General features: G+C 42.1%; 1 protein-coding gene across 1 annotated transcript in view; it reads right to left on the bottom strand.

Annotated features, from left to right (window-relative positions):
- Positions 1-14246, bottom strand: part of LOC114818808 (serine/threonine-protein kinase WNK3-like) — a gene marked incomplete at both ends in the record, with an annotated part of 44860 nt that extends 30614 nt beyond the window's left edge. The window contains one exon of the mRNA XM_029086263.1: positions 14013-14246. Within this exon, the coding sequence (XP_028942096.1) occupies positions 14013-14246 (234 nt within the window). The remainder of the gene's footprint in view (positions 1-14012) is intronic.
- Positions 14247-14315: the final 69 nt, after the last annotated feature.

Consider the following 14315-nt stretch of genomic DNA (forward strand, 5'->3'; position numbering starts at 1 on the left):
TCCCCCGGAGCCTTCTCTTCTCCAGGCTGAACAGCCCCAACTCTCTCAGCCTGTCCTCACAGCAGAGCTGCTCCAGCCCTCGCATCATCCTCGTGGCCTCCTCTGGACTTGTTCTAACAGGTCCATGTCCTTGTGCTGTTGGTGGCCTCAGCACTGGAGGCAGCACTGCAGGTGGGGTCTGAGGAGAGCGGAGCAGAGGGGCAGAATCCCCTCCCTCCACCTGCTGCCCACGCTGCTCTGGGTGCAGCCCAGGACATGGTTATTGGCCTCTGGGTTGTGAGTGCACATTGCCAGCTCACGTTGAGCTTCTTTTCCAGCAGCACCCCAAGTCCAGCTGCTTGTGATCCATTCTCCACCCAGCCTATCTGTGCTTGGGGTTGCCCTGACCCAGGTGTAGGACCCTGCACTTGACCTTGTTGAACATATGGTCTTTATAGCACTATATAAGCACTACAAATAATGTAGACATCACACAGAAGAGCAACAGAGCACCACTCCAACAGCAGCAGGACCAAGAGTCTGCTCTGGTCCAGTGACCACTTTCCATCTCCAGGGACCACTCCAGAGGCCGTGTGCACGTCTCCCCTGTTGTCCACAGCCCAAGACAACTTTCAATTTTCAGGAAAAATTATATAAAGGGATAGAGAAATTCTCTTGTTGCCCCTACTGAAGGACAAATGGTGGAAAAAGTATGACCCTAGTAGTAGTAAATTCTATAGAAAAGCACCGTCAGAAATAACCAAACTCTGAGAAGCAGCTCCTCAGGGAGTTCCCATCTTACTAAGCACCGAGGACTCCAACTACCAGATGATTTCATTAGTTACCCTGCTGACAGAAATCCATTTTGAAATATGGGGTTTATATCTTCTATGGTACAAAGGTCACAGTTCATTAGAAATTACTGAGTTCTCTCCTTCTGCACACAAAAATTAGCTTAGTGGAAATGTTTTAATGGCATTTTTCCTTTCTCTAACAGATAATTCATGAACTACAATTTCAGCTCTCAAAATCAGAGGTAACGCAACTAGGACGGCGAATACCTCGGCATGCGCAAAATACACAACATATAGGTTTTATCAAAAAATATTTACAGCATATGAACTGTTAAATCATTAACTGCAACATCAAAATTAGGGTAGCTAAGCATCAACAAGGCAGTCAGAAATACTACAAGTATCAGTCATTACTAATAATCAGAAACTAATAATTATTGCACAAGAAGTTATAAAAATGCCCTTTCAACTCTTCTCATTAGGTGCTACTTCATTTTCCTTTATTTCTCTGCAAATTCTGATTTCCATCTCAGATTCATGGGTATTTTCAAAAGACCAGAAGCTACCACAGGTGTCACTGACCAATGCTGTCATTGCTGCTCAAACAAACCCCTTGGACAACTGGAAGAAAAACTGGAAGACCATTAGGTGAAACAGTATCATGAGACTAATCAAGGGAGATAATTTCATGTGACTGTGAAGATGACCCTCCAAACAAAAGAAAGGGACATGAAAAAAGAACAAGTGGATTTATGTACACCCCATGGTGGCACGGAAGGTGTTGAAGAGCAGGACTCTCTCCTTTTGCAGGGAGTAGAGGACAGGGAAGAGGAAGAATAAGAAGGAAGGAGACATTAAACTTTTTTAAAAGCCTACTGGAAAACTTTTGTGAAGTACCAACCATTTATAGCAAAGACTCCCTAAAAATGCACAAAGGAATACGGGAACAGGTTGATGAGCTACCCTGTGTAATCCTTCCTTAGTCTGTTACAAAACCAGATCAGCATCAGTCACACTGAGAATTTGGGAGTCAGCAGCAACACTGATTTCATTTTTAGGTCCCAGGTTAGTAAGCCAGGCATCTTCTGCTACGCTCTCCTTGGGCAAAGCTAACTCCCCCAGTCACAGACCCTCCACCTTTAGCTGTTCTTTATCACCCGCTTCATGCTTATTATAAATTGAGCTGTTCATCAAGGAAGAAAAATACAGACACATCTCAAAACGCAGACAGATACCAATGTGGCAAAAGGCAATAAGCATCCACAGTCCTATTTATTTGCAAGAGTGGCTTTTGAATACATATAAACTCCATCATCTCAAGTGTCTCACTCCACACATAAGAGTTTGCAGCCCAAACCCAAACCTATTTAGAAGAAAAGTTTTCTTTCCAGCCCATGTGTGAGTGAGCTTGAGTGTCACCTGTTCTCTCCCTCCCTCAAGCCACCTGAGAGAGAACTCTAAAAATGTCTAGACATACTTTAATAAGTGAAGCTTTGTAGTTGATGTTTTGATGTTACCTAAAGGAAGAATTGCTGTTCCTAATAGTTTTGTAGGTTCAGTGGTTAAAAACTTGTAATTTAAGTAAACAGATACACATCTCAGATCACACATATTTTAAGTATTAACTGTTTCTCATGGTATCAGATGTCACAATTGTCTCTGGAAGCAGTGAGCACAGCTGCTTTTCTCCTCTTGTACAAGTCTGCCATGTTAGCAGCCCAGGTGTTGATGTGGTGTATTCCTTGGTGGGGGTATGGGCTTTGAGTGCTTAAGAGTGGCAGGTAGAGAAGGAACAGGAGCTCAAATAGTCAAGTTGAAAAGAAATCCCACAAAATATCTATCATTTCTTCCAAAGAGTTAGAAAAAGACATTTCATTTCATTTCCCTCTGCCAACCACAGATATTTGCTATGAGTTTTTCTTCTGTGCTTTGAAAGGAATGTTTAATCCTCTTCCACATCCAAGGATTCAGAGTTGTCTATAGCCTGGAGGAAACCACAGGGTGCCTTCGTAGGAGTATCTTGTATCACATAGGAATCCATCCAGTTGGCTTAATTTAACATGAGACTATAAAAATAAAGGCATAAAATTGACCTGGGTCCAAATGTGCTCTTCTGAAAGCACTTCCAGCTCTGACACTCAGTTCTCCAGCTGCCAGCACACTGAAAGCATCAGGCCTGTTCTTAAGATGAGGTGCCTGCAGAAGCTAAGGTCTCTTGCATATGCCCCACGTAGACTCAATCTTAACTTAGTTCAATGCCTTTGTTGTATATAAATCCAGCAGAGACCCAGAAATGAACTGTTCATCCATTCCTCAAATAGTTCAAGCCAAGAGACATTTGTGGAGCACACCCACCACACAAAGAGTTGGCTGATGGCACCTACTTTCCTCTTTATGTAACACCTAGAAGAGGTGCTGCCCATCCTCCCTCCTATCACAGCAATACTTGGACCAAAGAATGTAATGAACAGAGGAGATTAATTTCAAATTCCCATCCTCACCCATGATAGTCACTGGAACCTTTACCAAAGCTTCCAGACTACTCACACCACTACTTGTGGTAGGAAGGATGAGGAGCACACCTCCTGCAACTTTGTGTCTCCAAGACAGGAGATTCTTCCATCCTCTGGTAAGAATTGAGTCCCAAGAGTAAACATCAGAGCCTGCTGGACAGGACAGTGGAACTGTCAGCCACGGGTCTCACCCCTGTCCCAGACAGTCCACGTGGATGCAGATGGCGTACCCAGCTGTTGGACAGAGCCTTTCCCACCAGCATGCTGCTCTTTCAGGTCCTTGCTCTGAGCTAACACAGCTCAGTATCCACACCACTGGCAGCACACCTACCAACCAGCTAAGGGTCACACTTTCCCTCGGTACAGGAACAGGCCCTAGATGCTAGAGTTCAACCCTCTACTGCCTAATGCAGGTCTGAGACCAGCCTAAGCATAGAGTCCTTAAGGTCTGAAATGGAGACTTCAAAATAAGTCTTCTATTTAAAGCCCGAGTGATCACTGCTACCTGACACCAATGTGGCTGAGAAGCTCTCAGCAGGCTCGCAGAATTTATAGCTCAAGCTTCCTTTAGGTAACTTTAGGCCAGTTCAAGAGTCTGCCACACATCTGAGGACCAGCAGAAGCTTTCCTCTCACTTTTTCAGAGGGAAGTTACAGACAAATCCCCATTTGTTTCCTGGAATGGTGCTACAAGATTAACAAAGCACTTACAGTACAAATAACTCCCAAATATCACATGATGTTGTCCCCCATCACTCCCTCCCATCTGCAAATGCTGGAAGTTCCTGGAGATCACAGGCTTCAGTTAGGCTGAACTGACACAATGACTTTTAAAATTCATTAAAGTCAATAAAAGAGGTTGCACAAATTATAATAAAAATAATTAGAAGTCTGGGGGGCAGCAGGGATTGATGTGACATCCCCAGCAGCATGTGCAAAAACCACCAGGCAAGGAAGAACATAACCTGAGGAGACAGGATCACCGATGGGTGATTAGCAACCATTCCAGGTCATTCTTACCAATTCATTTTGCCCTATATCCTGTGGCTTTGTACAAGGGGTTGTGTATTTTCTCTGCTTTTACTAATGATTTTAGATATGCCCAAGCAACATTAAGTACATGCAAACCCACCCATGTTAGTCATGATCACGCTGTTTGCTAAAGGACAAGATATTCTCATCCTCCACTAGTAATAGAAGGTAATATAAGTCTAATTGTAATTGAAAGAAATGCAAGCCCATTTTATTAGTGCAACACTTGCTTTATTATCTGCAACAATTCTCAAAACAAACACTAATATGAAAGAGAAACAAAACAAGTTCAAATGCACATAACCATGGCAATTTTCCTTAATTAATCAGTAGAGTCTAGAACAGAATAAACCTATTTGGAATCAGTTTTACAAGCTCCTGCTATTATCAAATGTTTCAGAAGAAAGTTGCACAGGCCTGCAGCAGTGAGATGAACCTGCTGGAAATTTTATGATTTCCCCCCACCCTTCCACACTGTTCTGTTTTAACAGACAGAATTGATTCTGCTCAGTCAACCACCACAGCTGGATCAGCTCCAGTAAGTACAATGGGTCGCCCAAAATGTTGCTCTAACTGAAAAAAATCCAGACAGCATCAGAAAAAGCAATGTTAAAAAGCTGCTTATTGTACAAAAATCTGGAATAAGCACCGTAATTTTAAAACTTCAAGCACACACCAGCGAGAGAAAGGCACATCCATTTCAGCAGCAGATGTAGGCGATGCCTGTCCTATACTGCTTTTGTATAATAAATACTCAGTTCTCCATATATGAAGTGACCAGCTGTCATTTGCTCTTTTTAATTAAGCCTCATTTTATAGAATATAAATTTTTATTATTTAGCTAAAGAAAAAAACCTTTTCTCCATCTCCTCAGTCTTACTGGTTTTAGACAGTTTTAAGCACCTAAAACACATTGACAACAGCATTTGGACAAGCCCTGCTAATACACAAATACATGGAACACAACATTACTGTGCCCAGTACAGAAACACAGCTTACTAAGGCCCATACTTTGCTAAACAGGTATGGAAAAGGGAAGATAGTTCCCCAAAGGTATAAGCGTAGGTAGGAAAAAAGTCAGCCAGCATCCATACAGATTTACATTCAAATTCTCTGGGTTAAGATGAAACAAAAAGCTTTTTTTTTTTTTTTTTTTTAAGAGCTGGACTAAAGCAGGACCTTCAGAATATAAGAAAGGTGAATTGGTGGCTTTAACTAATCACAGTACAGCTTTCCCCCCTCAAAAAAAATTGCAAAAATAAAAAAAGGACTAGTGTGTAACAGAAATTCCCATTCCCTTTCAGGTTTTCATTTTCTCAGAGAAAGCTAGGAATGAAAGCAGTTAAATTTACTCACTGAACCAAAAATACCAAAGTTTATTTGAATTTTAATGTAAAAGTGCTGCAGAGATTCATAACAGGACCAAATATGACTTAAAGCATGTTTAATTTTCCTTTAAGAAGTCAGGAATGAAGATCAGATTGATTTCACCAAAAAATGGCCAAAGAAGAAAAAACCCCAGAAATGTTATTTGAGCCTGCATTCTCCTGTCTGTTTTCCTCAGGGTTCATGAATAAGTGTTTTGTATCCCTCTGTAGCAAACAACTGAAGAACAGATGGTATTAGGCCTTAAGTTACTCCTTTCTTGATAGTTCAAGCAACATGTATGTTCCCATAATATGCTCTTTCATTTTACCCCTCACTCCCACTGCATATTTAACCACCAAATGACACAGCCATTATGCTGTATTAACACAACACAGCAAAACTACTTTTAAGTAAATAACTTATGAAAGTCAGACTGTGCACACTGTGACACCTGATATGAATTAAATGCACACGCACTTATACAGAAGATTCTGGAGAAGGAAGGAAGAAATCTCATCAGCTCTAAAAATTCACTTATTTGCAATAATGCTGTAGCCACAATGGGGTTAGACAAGCCATGGCACATTCAGTAGGGGTAATATTTTTTTTTTTAAAAAAAGCATTGATGGGATGATGGTTAACTGAAAATCCAGGTAGGTAAGACCACTCAAGCTTCAGATGGAACATCTTCCAAAAATAAAATTTAAGATTAGTACAGTTAGATAAGTTGACTTTTTTTTTCTTTCAGGGACTGAGTAGAAGGGATAGCACCACACACCACTTAACCATACATATTTGGAGTAAACCAAGTTACTGCTAACAAAAAAACCAGTCTCTCTAGAAAGTTTTTGGTATACTTTTATTGCCAGCAGATTTAGAACTTAGTCTAAGTTGATCAGTCCCTACAGATGACGGGCTGGCAACTAAGACGTTCTCAAAAGCTTAGCAGTGTTCAGAAACACCCTGTGTCCACAGCCAGGTGATCACAGGACTCATGATCTCCTCCTTGTGCCAAATCCTCCGCGCCTTTTGCGTAGGCACGATCATCTGCAAGTGGAAAGTCAGCAGAACAGCTCAGAAGCTACGCAGCACCCAAGCCAATTCAGGATGGATAAAATTCCCAACGCACAAGCTGTTTTGGATAAACATCATACCAAAAGGAAGTATGGGCTTTATTTCTTAGGGGGACAAAGATTTTATTCAGGGATATGCGAAGCTGCTTATGGTTTGAAGATTAGCCTGTTCCAGACCAAGGGGCTGATCTAATACATAAAACTGGATCTACTTTATGGTTTATGCGGAAACTGGATTTAGAAAGATTTACAAGTACTCTTTGGGAAGAAAAGCAGTATGGAGAATGAGGGCAAACGCCTTCCTTTTTACATACCAAACAGCTCACACTTCCACCAACAGATCAATGTCTTTGTTTTATTTGCTCTGCAGAAGTGAAATGGAGGCAAAGAGGAGTTAAGACTTCTCTCTCTAAATATAAAGAAAAATCATCACACCTGATACAACAGATTTGAAAGCATCTAAAGGAAGATTAGAACTTAGGAAGAAGTTCTTCACTGTGAGGGTGGTCAGACACTGGAACAGGTTGCCCAGAGAAGCTGTGGCTGCTACTCCCTGGAAGTGTTGAAGGCCAGGCTGGATGAGGCTTTGAGCAACCTGGTCTAGTGGAAGGTGTCCCTGCTGCTGGCAGGGGGGTTGGGACTGGATGAGCTTTAACATCCCTTCCAACCCAAACCATTCTATGATTCCATGATCTGTCACCTTGTGGCTTTAACAACTGGTCCAGACTCCACCACAGAAGAAGCTGCAGCCATTCATTGTTTAAGATGAATATAATTGTTTGAGAATAATTGTAAAACTCACTTCTGGCAGACAGGCAGGAGGAAAGCAGTGAATTGGTTCCTCCACTTTAGAGCTACACAGGAATAGCAAGACACTGGCTGACTTCAACTCCATGGGAAAAATAATCTCAACTTTCTTTCCCCTTCCTTGCCAAGCTAGGCTTCAAGCACATTGAAATAACCCCCATTTCATGCTTTCTAGTAGGCCAATATAACTTCATGGAAATAATGCATTTCAAACTTCAGCAACAGGAAAACCAGTTCTGCTTCTGCATGACCTCCTCAGATAGTCTCCAAACATTATTTGCATAAACCCCTCCTCTTTCAGAGAGCAATGAAGATGTCTCTTCCAACAGACATGCCAAGTGTCATATATCTCACATGACATGTCTTTTTCTTATGCCTGCAGGCCGGCCAGGTATCACCAAATGTTTTGGGTTGGAAGGGACCTTTAAAGGTCATCACAGCACTTACCTGACAGTGATGTTTTCTGGCCAGACAGACCTACACCAGAGCCTAGTGAACAGGCAGTTACATCTCCTGCTGCTGGCAATCAACAGCTATGTCATGGCAAGTCTAAAAACCAAACTTCCCCTGATCAGACAGTTGTAGCAAGCTCTTCTCAGCACTCAGACCCAAACCCACCCTTCCAGTGGGGCTCCTGAAGAACAGGACTCATCACCACCTCCCTCCTCAGCAATCCCTCCATACCTGATCCTTACAGCATGGCCTGACCCTCCACTCACCCAAGAATCACTCTTCTCAACCTCTGCAGCACCTCTAATCTCTCAGAGCATGCAAAAATCCCGAGAATTCCAGTAACAACAGCTGAATTGTTATTGCCACCCTTCTTTTAGCCCATCATTACCAGCATACCTGAGCATTCTCCAGAGCCCTGTTACACCCTAACCACAAAACGAGGCAGCAGACTCTACACTAAGCATGTTAAACACACCAGTCAGACCGCACACTACGTGTGAACATTACAGAGATGACAGCTTGCAACATCAACTTTTTCTCTCCTGTCAGCTGTGGAGAAGAGATGACCAAAGGGACCAGAAATATCCTTTACTCCAAATTCTGGTTTTATTTTAAGTCATTTCCTCATACTGCAAATGGACTCCACACATTTAGCCTGAAGATTCTAACCAGGATTAAACCAGCATACAACCAACCTTTAGGCAAAATGAACTCAAAAGCAAAAGAAAGGAGTCTGATTTGATTCAGAGGCAGAATCTCAAGTCTGACCCAGCTCTACTTCATTTACTGAATTTGAGAAGCAGTCTATTAATAGTCCACTGCTGTATCCCTACCCTGCTTCTCCATGTCAGGGCAACAGCTACACTAACAAACACCAGTGATACAGGCACATGTTTTCATATTGACACTGTAAAGCAGAGCTAAGCCAATTGTTCACATTTAAACAGAAGTCACCATCTCAAGAATTAACTCAAAACAGACAAAATTAGTCTGAGTTAATTTAATATGAGCACACAGCAATACCAGATTCAAGCTTTCAGATACAGTCTCCCTCCTTTCTTCTCCCAAGCAGATTTTCTAAATTATTCTTTTCATTTACACAGTTTATCTGGGCAATAAATTAACAGCAGAGATGGTGCTCAGCTATTATTTCAACATCAGATGAATATTGTCAGCCAAAAAGGAGACTAACAAAAGCTAAACTACCACACCAGTGAAAATCCTGACAATATTGCCTTTAAAAAAAAAATTTAAATCCCCTGGATTCTTAATACAGGAGCATAGGACATCCTCCTCCTTCCACATAATTTAACTCCACATAATAATTTAATTTTGCCAGAAGTGATTTGCCAGCTACAGCCAAGTGAACTTGCTTTTATGTTGTCCATTTTACCAGCTCCCATTTTAACCATGCAAATGTATCTGCTTACACAAAAACATCTGAGCCATGGACTTTTGGTATTGCTTTGAACAACTATCACAGCTCATCTAAGTGGGCATAAGATGGAAAACACCACTTAAAAATGCAATAAAATAGTTACACAGGCATCATAGCCTTCTCTCATCCATAAGGTAACATGGTTAGAAATAAACTGCATGCTTTTCCTCCCTTCCTCCACTCACCAAACCAAAAATTTTGCTTCAAGAAAAGATTATCAGCCTTAGAAACAAAAATTAGCAAGTTCACATAAGTCTAGTATTAATGACTTTAAATGCCCTTTTTATTCACCTTGCATTAAAACAAAGTCTGATCTCATGTTACACTTCTAGACTATTGATGCCATATTAAAACCAGTCAGCTGTCAGCCAATCTGGATGAGCTTCTGATTTAAGGAATACAAACTCAGATCAAGAAAATACATTATCTGTTCCCATATGAATCAAATGAGAGATGTTCAGAAATGCATACACATTTAGAACTTGATTTTCAGTTAAGATCTGTGCCTTCCAAAAATACGAAACTCCTGAACACCTGAGTGACTTCAGACACACAATGGACTTTCACATTTTTTCTTTCATTCAGGCAGTTTGAAGAGACCGGTAACAACATAAAAAGGGAAAAGTGATACAAAGCTATGAAGCAAAACACTTATCTTGTAAAAATAATTACATTTTTCCCTAAAATTCCCTACAGAAGTATACAACCAGAAGCTTGGCAGAAAAGCTGCCAAGGGGAGTAAGAAATTGCAGCTTAGAGCAGCATGTCTGTGGTTGTTTTACTATTACAGCCCCTTGGCTTGGTGGCCATTAGGAAAACACAGTTCCAATATCCCAATTTCTAATTTCAGCTATATGGGTATGGAAGGAGAACTGACCTCTGCTCATTCTTCACTCTACAGAGCTGCATTCTCACACAGGGCACCAGAAGGCCAAGTGTCCTGAAGAAACCAGTGTCCATCAAGTACACAGATTAGAGAACAAGTCTGGGCAACCAGTGGGAAAAGCCTGGCTTCCCTGCAGCATCCACCAACAGGCATTTCTCACCTCCCCACCCTGGGTACAGCAACATCCTTCCCACACTGTCAAAAACCCTAAAATTAAATGCAATCCAACAGAAGCTCAGTACTCCCAGTCCAAGCGAGAATCATTAAGTACAATGAAGTCTTTGCATTTGAGATAGTACCAGGTTTGACTCTTCTGCAGCTTCTATACACATTCCCAAGGGGAAATAGGATGGGGATTTTGGAACCATTCATCTAACTAAAGAGATTATTTGGCTTGCCAGCAGTAGACTGCCAAAAGCCCATATTCCTTATTCATGACCCAACATTTTACTTATGAGTGCAGCACTGAAATACTGTTAGCTGAAGCCTCACCACACAGCAATCTTACAACACCAATTAAAATTAATTATGGCTGCTGAAAAATCTTAGAATGCAAACCCTTCCAAACTGCGAGGGCAGACTAATCCTCCTGCAATACTTCAGTTTCAGGAAGGAACAATAAACTTATTTTCTAGCTAGAATTTGACAAGAGCTTTCACGTCTTCAGACAGGTCTAAACCCCCAATCTAGTTCGGTTGGTATTTGGATCCTACCCTAATCCAAGCCACGATTTCGGTTCTGAACCCTAAAGCCACCTTTTCAATGAAATAAAACCACTGAACAAGAATGGCTCACAAGGTCTTTGTACAGACGGACAAAAAAAAGACAGACACACAGGCAACAGTACAACTGGGCTGAAAAAAATGCTGAGCAAGGACAGAGGATTAACGCCTGCATGGAACCTCAATACTGTTCGTTTTTAACTCTCCAGCTCTAAAAGTAACAAGCACCAGTGCATCTCCAGAAGGAAGACAAAGTACAATTTGTTGCAATTTTTCCACAAAGAGGCTCTGGGATGGGTTTTGACAGTGTGAGACTGCAGAGGAAGTCATTTTGTCTTCAACAGCACAGTGACGATGGCTTCCCCTCAGTCTCCTGCTATGGATATCTGCACTCAAAATTCCTACAGAGGAAAAGACAAACAGGGGCATATCTAGCTGGCACAGCTTCCATGAAAGTTTTCAAAATCCCATGAATCAAGTGATTACTTGACAGCACCCTCTGAATGTTTCCCCAAGAAAACTCCTTAGCTGCATCAAGAGAGGACTCTGCAAGTCAAAAAGCCCAAGACATTCACACCTCCTCCTGACTGCTTCCTTCATGCAAACTCACCCTAGAAACTTTAATCCCATGGTGATTAAAGACTTTTGTCATTCAGTTAGACTTTCTCAAGCCAGATCAAAGTACTGGCTTTCAAAACTCATTACCATCTCTCACTACCTGGCATCACCTCCAAGTCTGGACAGCAAACAGACCAGGAGAACCAGCAGCCCTTGCCTACTTCTATGGATTCACACCAATTTCTCTAAAGCACTCAAATACTCAAGTTTTCTTTCTACAACTAGAAGTCTAGAACAAGTTCTGTATTAAATTGAAAATATCTAGTAGTAAGATCTTATTTAAGCTGAAGCAGATATAATGGAATTTTGTGGGAATTGGGGAATTATTACAGACTTCTTCACATGCAGTCAGTTCAAGAATTCCTAAACAAGTGTAACTAGGAATAAGAAAACAAATCACTAGGTAAGCTTCTCCCGACAGTTTTCCCTTCCCAATCTCTTTCTTAGGTGTAAATGACCCAAACACAGGAATTCCAATGCACTGTGTTCTCTGATATATTTGGCAATCTTTCATAGTTAAAGCTATTCTGTTACAGAAAATATGTTGAAAATACCTCTATTCCAATTCCCCTGCTAGCGCATACTGAGAAAATTGGCAACAAGACGAGTTCCTGATCCGTGCGATGGCTCTGCAGTGACAGAGCTGGTCTGTGCTGGTCAGACTGACAGTTGGACATCAGCCTCTTCCTACAGACAACCTTCCCTCCAACAGCATCCCAGTTACCATCCTAAACGAATTCCAGGCTGCCAAAGTAAAAGCTTTACATGCTCAGGATTTCGTTTCAAGCAGATGCCAGACAAAGACCAGGCCTGGGCAAGGCTCTCCTCACTCTGTTCCCCTTTAAATTCCCTTGGCAATCCCACAGCCTCTCCCCATCCCCATCAGCCCTCCAGGACCTGCTCCAGGCTGCAGGGAGAGGGGCTGAGCCCCTTCCCCAGCCTGTCCTCAGCCCCAAGGCTGTACCTTGCCCAGCTGCTGTGGCTCTGCATCCCTGTCTAATAAAAACTCTGGGAATGCAGGATTACGAAGACTGAGCAGTGCTCCCCATACTTCTTATTAAGGAAGTAATGCCGCAGTGAATTATGATTCTATTCTGTAATTAAATCATTAGGGAATGACAATGAGGCTGCACATCCATCCCCACCTATCCCAGGAAGCCAGGAGATTGAGCCAACATTAAAAAATAAACAATCAGGAGCTCAGGCTTATGATATCACATTATTCACATGCTATTCTCAAATACTCTCATAGACCATAAGGCTCAGTCAGACAGTGGGAGTTTAAGGACCCCAAAATATAACTGAGAGTTAAATCTTCCAGTTCACACCAAAATTACAGAGTAACTCAGACTAAGTAATAGCTCAAGAAAAGAAAAAGGCTGTCTTAGCTTTTTCTCTTAGATAGGTCTTATTCAAATGGATGCTAACAGAAGTGAGATAAGTAACAGATGCCAAAAGCTTCACAAAGAAAAATTAATCCTATAACACCATCATTCTTACAGAAGTGAGAATATAAAAATCACTAAGGGTAACAGCTCTGTCCCAAACCAGCAAAGGACAGTATCTAAACCTTCACTCTAGAGATCTAGAGTGCAAATCACATCTTTTATTTAAAATCTTCCTTTTAAAAGGTATTTGGATAGACAGGTCTTTGACCTAATTAAAGCACTAGCTGATGACACCTAAAAAAAGGTAAGTACTCGGGTACATTCAGAGCTTGGATTCACAAGAAGCTGGTGACAGTGACAATTTCAGAGCAGGGGAAAGAGCAAGTCAAGGGGCAGCAGGTCTTCAATCTTTATAAAACCGTAATACATTTCTATTGATAGCAAAAGGAAAGTTCACTCCTGCAAATGCCCTCTAAGTTCATTTATGTTTAGCGTCTATTTAACACCAACCTGCTGCTCTGCTTCTGCTAAATCCAGCGGCTGCATTCTGAAGCAGCTGGGTGTAAGGGGATGAGAGGAGCTCCACTGAGCTCTTTTTGGCACACTCTGCACATTCAGAGAGATTCATCTCCTGACATTTTTATGCAATATGACAGGTCCAACGTTAACACCTTTTTATGCAATATGACAGGTTCTACACTAACATCGTTAGCATCGGCAGTCAGATCCCAGGGCCGAGAGGGTTAAGCCTGGGAGGAGTGTACATAAGGTGGTAGATTTGGAGCCAATGAGGATAATGCGCTATAGTTAGACCCTGGATACTCAGCAGTGGTGACTATAAAGGCTGCTCAACGCTGAGCTGCTATAGATGACACCGGCACGTTGCCCTTAGCACCTAGGCTTACAAAGCAGAAAAACCACAGGAGGATCAGCTCGGCTTACCTGAAGTTCACACCATGCAACTTCCACCCACGTCTCTGTGTCCAGGCCCTTATAGACCGTTTTGAAGGATCCTCTCCCGAGTTCAATATCAAACTTGAGGAACCTGCCATCCAGCGAGGTGGCAACGGCTTTCATATCAGCCTCCTCCTCAGGCTCCTCTTTCTTTGCCTTGTTCTGATCTTTGGTAGCGTCCGACAAAGCATCCTTCCTCTCCACATCTCTGCCAGCTTCCTTCTGCTCCTCAGCCCCGAGCAGGCTGCCCGGGGCTGGCGCTGCCTTCAGCTCCCCGGCGGGCTCAGCCCC

The sequence above is a fragment of the Antrostomus carolinensis genome, unplaced genomic scaffold (genome assembly GCF_000700745.2).
Source record: "Antrostomus carolinensis isolate BGI_N321 unplaced genomic scaffold, ASM70074v2 scaffold19058, whole genome shotgun sequence".
NCBI classification, from domain to species: Eukaryota; Metazoa; Chordata; class Aves; order Caprimulgiformes; family Caprimulgidae; genus Antrostomus; species Antrostomus carolinensis.